This window comes from Argiope bruennichi, chromosome 6 (genome assembly GCF_947563725.1).
Source record: "Argiope bruennichi chromosome 6, qqArgBrue1.1, whole genome shotgun sequence".
Lineage (NCBI taxonomy): Eukaryota > Metazoa > Arthropoda > Arachnida > Araneae > Araneidae > Argiope > Argiope bruennichi.
In genome coordinates, this window is record NC_079156.1 from 88461869 (window position 1) to 88472139 (window position 10271).

Consider the following 10271-nt stretch of genomic DNA (forward strand, 5'->3'; position numbering starts at 1 on the left):
AAACGGTCTGGCCTGTAGAGCGCCAACACACACACACACACATTGAGCTTTATTATAAGTATAGATAGCTCTGAACAATTTTTTAATCCATATAAAATCGTTTGAATTTTGTTTCTGCTTAATTTCCTGCAAAGTTGAAATAATTTTTTTTATATTTTTATAATTTACTTATTAATGCAATTTACATCCATAAATTCTGTTTTTTTATTCAGTTTCTAAATTTTTGTAAAATCTTGCAAAATTAAATTTAATGTGCATTTTGTGTTCAAATTTGATATAATAAATTTTCAAAAATTTCTATAGTCCTTTTACTACAGTATAAGCAATTTGTTCGTTTAAAAATAAATTACAGTTGTTTTAATGCTTCACTACGTGAAAAAAAATCAACATTTTTTTTAATATTTAGTAGTCGAATCTCAGTATTTAAAAATTTGATAAAGGCTGATTTTGTTGCTTAGGAACTAAGTAATATATTTCTCTAGACAATTTGAATAAATCACATGATAAATTTCTAAATCAGAATATTTTTCTTTGTACTTATTTGTAACTAATTTATATATTGCAATTTTCAAACTACTATTGAATTTTTGCTAACACATTTTGTTCCATAAATGTCTTTTCAAGCTATTTTATACAAATATTTTAAATCGGGTATTTCATACTTTTTTTAACAATTTCATACCGCCCATAACATTATTATGCCCTTATCAGAAACAAGAAATCTACGTACTCTTTGCCCCCCCCCCCTGCAATCTATGTGTTGTACAAAAATTAATTGTTTTAATTATTGCTTATATTCATGAAAGATTTTAAATCATACAAAATCTTAATAAAAGCATTATCGAAATGAATAAAAGACTCTTATTTATTTTAAGTTCAAGATTATAAAAGAAAATATTACATTATTTTTTTAGAAATTTGTTTTATTTTATTTAAAAATACAATCTAAAAGAAAAATGTTATCATTATTTTCGTTCTTGCAATAAAATAACTGAAAAGGAATTCACCAGAATTTAAAAGTACATTATAAATAAATTTTCAATTTTATGTATTTAATCTATCTGTACGAGAAGTTTCGAGGCTTTATTATCTTTCATTATTAAATAAATAAATAAGAATACAATTGATGCAAAAATGCGGAAACAACAGTTCAAATTTTGCTGTTCGCATATCTTGCTGGCGTCGAATAATTTAATAATGCCATGCTCTTTCTTTTTTTTAAAGATGCACAATGGATTTTAAATTAAATCATCACATCTCAATTGATATGCATTTTTTGAGCTCCTATGGACGCCATTATGAAGTTTTCCACTGTAACTTTCTTGTAGTTTCTAAAATTGAATATTTATTAATAAATTAAATTATATTTTTTTATATCAAGGATTGTTTTTTTTTCGTGCTGTGGCGCAATAACTTCTGTTACGTGCATTACCTTTGCTTTCCTCTTTGGTCGGAAGAAATGAAGTGAAGAAGGGAATTTTGCTGCTATTGTTATTGTTTATAATTTTGATGGCGGTCGGCGACAATTTCGTCTAGGAAATTTATTGTGATTTCGGTAAAAATAAAAACTAATCATGTTAAAATGGTTAAAAAAGCCATACGTAATTATTGGTATTGGTGTTGGAGTTGGTGTGGTGACATGCGTAGTTAAAGTATTTCAAAGACAAGGTGCTAATTCAGAAATTTCAACTATTACTAGTGACAAAATTTCTCGAATAGTCAAGATACCAAAAGGACTTGTTGGTCATGTTTTAGGAAGAGGAGGCCAAACTATAAAATCGATTCGTGAAAAAACTAAAACAAAAATAAATTTCAGTGATATAGGTTTGTAATCACATTTATTTTTCAATATGTACTTTTTATAAATAGGGATTAATATTTCTTTAAAACTTGGTATAACATTCATTTTGTTAGCTACACTAGATTTATCAATAAATTTGCTTTATATTTATATAATTAATTTGGTTACATTAATTCATTTCTATTTACAGTCATGAAATCTCTATTGGTAAACTTGAAGTTCTTCAAAATGATTTATACCTCCCTTGACTTTGATCATTCTTTTATTATATTTAAATAATTACTTATTAATTGACTTAGAATTATTAAAGACTTAGTAGTTTACTTGTAAATTTTGTGAGACAATAGGTATTTCAGGGAAATAAAAAAGGAAAATCTGTTTTGTTTTCATTAAGCAATAAAAATTTCTAGATTAAAACAATGTGATTCTCAGTGCTATATGCATAAAATATGATTTTCTTCATTTTGGTGATTTATTTGAAACTTTAATTATATTTATTCTTTATTGGCATATGGATTTTAAAAACTTTGTAATTTAGCTTTTTAACCATATCAAATACTTTAAATATCTTTCTTACAAACATTATAAATATACATATTTTATGATGATAAATTAAAAAATCTTATTTCTCTGGTTTTTTAAATAATACTAAAGCTATTAAAAAAATAACTGGTTTGTCCAAATATATTTAGAAATTTGAGTGACTCAAATTTGAAAAATGTTAATAAATATTTTAAGTAAAAATTTATAACTAAATAAATACTCTAAATAAATATTAAATCACATTATTTTTTAACAGTATGATTTAAAGTTTTTATTTATTTTATAAAATAAGTATTTACTTATTCTAAACAATTATGCATTATAGAAAAAGGCAAAATTTTAAAATTGCTCATATATGCTCTGTCAGAAACAAAGATTGTTGTGATGAGCATTGCATTTATTATTAAACATAAATAGTATCAAGCATTTCAATTGATGCATATGTTGTGCATTTTATAAATACTTTTATGCTGATTAAGTACATTTTCTATATGAATATGTGATGAATTAAAATTTTACTGTATAAATTCATTTTTAGTATGAAATTTATAATTCTTCATCATAATTTAAGTTAGGTTGTAGGCAAACTTGCCTTTGTTTTAATATTTGTTTCTTGTCTATAGAGATATTAAATACAAAGAGTATGAATACTGTATTTGAGTTTGGATTGTGTGTATGTAACATTCTTTTAAGAAACTGACACAGAGTTATTTAATGATTTTTAGGAATACTCCAATTTTTATATGTTATCCAACATTTTTTTTTAAAGCCATGACAGATGATGCAGTGTGCTGAATAGGAAGGCAGGAAACAAGGAAAGAAAACATTCAAAAAACATTTAAATATTATTTTATTGCTATGGGTAAAAATAATAGTTTGTGGAACTCAGAACTTAAAATTATTGTAAAACCAGAGTTTAAATGATTTGGAAATTATTTTTTGATTGTAAATTAAGTAGAAATTATATATATATATAAACAAAAGTATTAGAACCAAGTTAATAGGAAAAAACCAAAAAAAATGAAACCCAAAAAATTATAAAAAATATAAAAAAAGAATCCGGCCTGAAGACTTTTTCAAGGGTCACCCTCAGGCAGGGATTCAAAGAAAGGGATTTTTTCTGTGAGGAAAAACAGACATTGTCTAAAAATGATTCCTCGTGACCCGAAAATCCCCTGAAATTATGCTCAAGAGACATACCATTTTAACAGAAAGGAAATATAAAACAACAAATAAGAAGAAATTAACCACAACAAAGTAAAAATACAAACAATAAAAATAAAACAATTTTCCTTGCATATTGGGTTACTCAATAGATGGCGCTGGGTGCCTACATCTGTTTACATAATTTACCGCTAGTTTTTTTAAAAACAGGGAATCACAATCAATAGTTTAAAGTTTTCTTGACTGTTAATAGTATGTACTGGCCTTTTCGTTTTTAATTTTTAATTTTAGTGCTATTGTTTGTTTTTATTGTTTGTATTTTTACTTTGTTGTGGTTAATTTCTTCTTATTTGTTGTTTTATATTTCCTTTCTGTTAAAATGGTATGTCTCTTGAGCATAATTTCAGGGGATTTTCGGGTCACGAGGAATCATTTTTAGACAATGTCTGTTTTTCCTCACAGAAAAAATCCCTTTCTTTGAATCCCTGCCTGAGGGTGACCCTTGAAAAAGTCTTCAGGCCGGATTCTTTTTTTATATTTTTTATAATTTTTTGGGTTTAATTTTTTTTGTGTTTTTTCCTATTAACTTGGTTCTAATACTTTTGTTTCAATTCATCTGTGTTTTAGAAGTAGCTGCAATTGCACTCTCTAAATACTATGAAGTTCTTTTTTTGGTTTTAGTTTAAATAGGTTATAAATTTTAGTTGCGATTTCGAAACTGTTTTTGTTTTGTTTTCATTTTAGTTTCGTTTTAAAACTTTTTCTTACTTAAGATTGGTTATATATATATATATATATATTAAAATGATAGTCAGTCAGATCTGCATTATTTTAGATTGGCTGGTACATTTTAATAGTAACTTCAAATGTGAAATAACGGATTAATGATTTTGTAATTTTTTTTCTGCTTTTATCACTAAGTAGGTTTAAATTTATATATCTGATGTTTCATAACAGCCTACTTTATAATTTATTGCATCTAAATGACATTTAAATCCACATCTGATATACAAACTTGATTTAATTTTGTGAAATGTCATTTTGAAAGTAAAATACTTACAAATTATGATTATAAAAATGGGAATTTTATGTCATTTATTAGACATTTTTATGATAGCTTAGTTCATCTCTTGCATAGTATTTTGTGAGGAATTTCTTGTTTGATTATGAAATAAATTTGACTGTATTTGCATTAAATGTTCATTTATTTATTTATTTCACTAGCTCTTTCCTTTTTTTAATAATATAGTGTGAATTATGTTTAAGGACTATGCTAAAAAATATGGATACTTTTATTAGTACATTATATATATATATATATATATATATATATATACATTTATATATACATATATCTACATTTATATATAATATATTCTTCAATTTCCTCCCCTTTAGATGATGAATTCACCAATGCTAATATTATTGGTCTATCAGAATCTGTAGAAGAAGCTGCAGATCTTATCAATGAAATAATATTGAATCGCCATGCTTGTATAACCAAAGAAATATGTCTTAATGAAACTATTACAGATTCTGTTTGGAAAAATATCAGCTCTATCAGGTATAGTGGAAAATATTATAAATTTTCTATTGAGTCTTTTTAGTTTTCAGATCTGACCTGAATATAAATATACTTTTTTTTATACAGTAATCAGTTTAAAAGAAATTCTAATAAAACTTAATTTTTTAGAAAATTTCATTGAAACATAGTAGATTAGGATGATTTTCTTAGTTAATTCTCATATGCTATTTTTTTTTTTTTTTTTTTTTTTGACAAATCCAGAAAATGATTATCTGAAATATATTTGAGTACTTTTCTGGATTACTCCACTTGGAGTTATGGTTATATATTATAAAAATCATATTTCATAGTTTATTATAAAAGAAAGTTAGTATTTTAATAAATATTTTATACATTATTTCAGGCAAATATGTGATTTATCAAGAGCAAAAATTACTTTTGATTTCAAACCTTCTAAAGGCAAAGATTCTCAAGTGAAAATAGTTATAAAGGGAAGGAAAGAAGAAGTTGATGCTGCGGTTGAGTTAGTGGATGAACTTGTTGCTCAGGTTGAAGTGAATACTACCAACAAACAGACACATGTAGCTGGTAGAGCACTACCTGAGAATTTACCATTACATATTCATGTAAGTAAATGTACTTTTTTTTAAAAATGAGATTGAATATTTCTTAATTTCATTTATAGTAAATATGTTTGGATATTTGATATATGATGCCTTTAATTCTAGTATTCTTAAGCTTTTTACTTTGTCATATTCAAAGATGATTTATTGTAATTGTTAAATAATTTGAACTAAATCATTATATTGAGAAAACACTACTGTAAACATAATTCTGTTATTAGTATGTTAAGGTATTCTGTTATTTAGACGAAATTTAAATTTTGTATGTGAGCTTTATATCTAATGTGTAGATCTTCGTTAAATTTTACTTTTAAAATTTCCATTTAGAGAATTTATGCATGTGAACATAATTCAATATAAAGAGATAGATGGTTAAATTTGGATATTCAATTTTAACATCTTAGTTGTAGATATGTTTGAAATTCATCAAAAGATCAATTGTCTATTTGTCTACATGTTAATATATACGTGAAGGCAATAACTGATGCAAATGATTGTTGTAACAACTGATGTAAATAAAGCTTGGTATGGGATGCTTAAAAAAATTATTGATATTTACCAAATTTTAATTCAATTGATTTAAAATAAAATGTATAAGTGCATTTTTGCTTTTCATCATTATATTAAGCACAAAATATGTCATAATACACTGATACCTTCACTTACGACCTCTGCCTTGACCTTTATGGGTTCACTGCTGGCCTCCTTCCTTATCCTTTACTGTACATATGGGCGATGCAGACTCTTACAAAGAACAGAAAAGTACTATTTTATTATGTCATAATACATTGATACCTTCACTTACGACCTCTGCCTTGACCTTTGTGGCTTCTCTGCTTGCCTCCTTATCCTTTACTGTACATATGGGGGATGCAGACTCTTACAAAGAACAGAAAAGTACTATTTTATTATCTAATTATACAAGAAAATTAAAGGGAGAAAATGCTCGCAGTCTGTCCAAAAAATTACTTTTCATGATATTCTGTTCTTGGATTTTTCCATCAATAATTTATTATTAGAACTTTTGAAAAACAAATCAATACTGATAATAGTTGGAAAAAAAAAATGTTGAAATAAAAATATTATTTCTGATAATAGGTAATAATATCATTCAACTTTAATATACTATGTAACGTAAGATTTATTTGTCAATTATCGTGAATAAATCTAATATATTACTAAATTTTAACTTATATTTTTATATTAAATTTTAAACACAAGAAAAATTTAATTAGAAAAAACAATCACGTTGCAAGTTAAATACAGCAAAATTAAATCTTATGTTGGAAAACAATAAAAATGATTCTTACAATAGAAGTGGAATAATTAAGATCATTAGTATTAACAAATATATATATAGTAACACTACCTTTTATAAGAAAATAATGATATAAAAAATATGTATTTTCCAAGAATATTATTTTAATAAAGCAATAGTGATTTAAAAGTAGCAACATCATGTAATGAAAATTTTATGAACAAAAATGTTGTATGTAATACATGAAGGAGTTTTTGCAAAAGTATTTATCTGATTTGTGATGGTGAAAACTTATCAATAATATAATTAACACAAATAGAATTTATGGCTGTGTTCATTTAAAATTATTGAAAGCTCAATTAAATTTTATGCCATAGTGTATTTGAGTAATTCTTAATTTTTATTTGGAAATACTTCTTATCCCTTTTACTACAGAAACGGGCAGTAAATTCACAAATTTCCAAAAATATACTTTGAACTATTTTTATAAATTTCATGAAATATTTTTCCTGAATTATTAATTGATTAGATTTCTTGAAAAGCATTTCTTCTCATTTATATCTTTTAACATATAAAGTTTTCAAAAATTTTATGTATTTTGTTTTAATTCTTCTTCACTTGTATTAAAATTACTTAAATTAAACACCAAAATTTTATGGTGTGCTTTTATTTGTTTAAGTTTTTGATGAATTTATATATTTTTTTCTGTCATTGCAAAATGAAATACAAGTTTTAATTGAACTTTTTTAGCTAAATTTGATTTTTTTTGTCTTTTTTCATTGACATTTTTTAAATCCCATTCTTTTATTAAGTTTAGTTTTTGATTCTTTGCCCAGCGGATTCATGGGAAATCATTAATATCTGCTTAGGTTAATATCACTCAAGCAGTTTAGTATCAGATATTGAATCATTGCATGCAGATGCAGAATGTCTGGAAATTAGCTATTGTAGGTTGTCTGCTTTTTGAAAATCAAACTAAGCATTCCTTTCTTTATATTTTCTTTTTATCTTTTTGTTCTCCTTGAAAAATATATTTGATGACTGTGGTAATTTTTTTTTTTTTTTTTTTTTGTATGAATACTTTCCCCCTAGGAATTAAGTATATGAAGTTGCTACATATTTGTGTGTACACTATCTCTGATGATATCAGCTCTCCAGGGACTGAATTTGGAATGGCTCTCTAATGCTTCATTGCTTAAACCAGGGGTGTGGTTTCCCAAACACTTTCTCACATATTCTCTAATAAACTTGTCATGCCAGAAAATGTTTTACATGACATTGGCATACAATAGTTATAAGATATTAATTTTTGGTGTAAATCTAACATTTTTACTGAGTTTATCCTGGTATTTTTGGCGAGTTGACTGGCAATTCATCTTTGGTATGTATTAGTATTATCCAAAAATCGAATTTATGTTTTAGAAGTGTTTTTCTCAACAAAATGAAACAAAACTGCAGTTCTAGTCCTAAAATCCCAAGCCAAATTTGATATATTTAAGTCATTAAGTTTTTGAATTATTATGCTTATATATTTCTGAAAGTACAGGCTGACAGACAACCACCCTGTTGCTGGATTTCGCTCAGAATTTGATAGGTGTCTACTACACTGTGGATGTTAAATCTGTGTATCAAATCTTATCTATCTAGCTCTCTTCATTTTGTACTTATTTTAACTTATATTCGAGCAGACAGACTTCCTGTGAACTCAAAATTTGACTGACTTTTACTCAAAATTTGATAGAAATCTGGAAAATTGGTGTAAAGACTATACTAAATTTCAACTGTCTAGCTCAGAGTTTTTTCGAGTTATCTTTATCATGGACAGATCGGGGGACATTTACCAAAAATATGTTTTTTGAACTCAGAGTGGTGTAAAACGTGGAGACTCGTCAAAAGCTCAAGTTCAGATTTTATGACAATTACTATACTTTCTCTATACTATGTATATGAGAAAGTGATTATAAATATGTATTGAATTAATAATGCATGCTGATGTAAATGGGTCTTATTTATCCTTTAATTTTATTTTGTTTGGAAACATGCAACATATTCTGTTTTAGTTGATGCTCAAATATTTTTTATAACTGGTGTAGTTTACATATATAATTTAATTTTATGATTTAAAGGTATTCAATTAAAGGTATATATGTTGTATATATATTACAATTGTTTATGTGACATTATAATTTTTAATAACAGGCCCTTCAAAACTTGCCAGTTGAAAAGCTGATCCCAAGCAATTCAGATGGGTACCAAGAAGTATATGTTTCAGCTATTGAAAGTCCGAGCAAATTCTGGGTTCAAATAGCTGGTTCGAAATCTATCCAGCTTGACAAACTGGTTACTGAAATGACAGAATTTTATAATGAAGGAAAGAATAAGGAGAAGTTCCGACCAAATAGCATCAAAGTAGGTGATGTTGTTGCTGCTGTTTTTGAAGTCGATAATAGTTGGTATAGAGCGCAAGTACTTGAAGTTTCGGGTAAAGGCAGTGATACTAAAATCAGTCTCTTTTACCTTGACTTTGGTGATAGTGCAGATGTTAGCCCCGATTTAGTGTGTGTAATCAAACCAGATTTTCTTTCAATACCTTTCCAAGCTATTGAATGTTCACTTTATGATGTTGTACCTGTCGGAGAAGAATGGACTGAAGAAGCATTAGATGAATTTGAAAAAATGGCTTATGTAGCTCGCTGGAAAATAGTGATGGCCAAGCCAATTCAAAAACCCACTCGAAATGGTGAAAAATTAGATGATTCTATTCAGTTCGTTGAAATAATAGATACGAACACTGATCGAAATATAAATATTTCAGAAGAACTCATTGTAAAGGGTTTTGCCAAATTTGCTTGTTATTCATAAATGAAAAGTGGTCCTAAAGACCTAATCTCAGTGATTATCCTTTGTTCTCTTAAGTGTGTTTGAGTGCCATGTACAGAAAACGTTTTGTATTAAAGTAAATTTTTAGTTTCTGCATTTGTCTTATTCCCTTATCTTATTATTATTTCTACATTTAATTTTGAGTAGACATTTTAAAAACATTTTTTTTTATCTGAAAGGTTATTTAGAAAAATATGTTTAACGAATAAATAAATACAAGCTCAATTCACTTATTTTACAATTGAAAATGAATTTTCAATTGAAATTAAATAGAATTTTCAAAATTTCAGTAAAAACTATAGATTTGTCAATCAAATAATAGAATTTTAATAGATAGTATTCATGTTATAAATACGTCTTTTTATAGATTCTATTTTATAAGAACATGAAAACATTCAAGATAAAGAAACCAGAGTTATCTATAATGGATATGCTGATAAACAATATACATATGACAGTATACATACAATCATACAT

At 26.1% G+C, this 10271-nt stretch overlaps 1 protein-coding gene across 1 annotated transcript; it reads left to right on the forward strand.

Moving 5' to 3' along the window:
* The first annotated feature begins 1459 nt into the window (after positions 1-1459).
* LOC129971043 (tudor and KH domain-containing protein homolog) lies at positions 1460-9890 on the forward strand. Its single transcript, XM_056084511.1, has 4 exons — positions 1460-1824; positions 4907-5072; positions 5437-5659; positions 9114-9890. The coding sequence occupies exons 1-4, from the start codon at positions 1575-1577 to the stop codon at positions 9774-9776; spliced, it is 1302 nt and encodes a 433-aa protein (XP_055940486.1). The 5' UTR covers positions 1460-1574; the 3' UTR covers positions 9777-9890.
* The last annotated feature ends 381 nt before the right edge of the window (positions 9891-10271 follow it).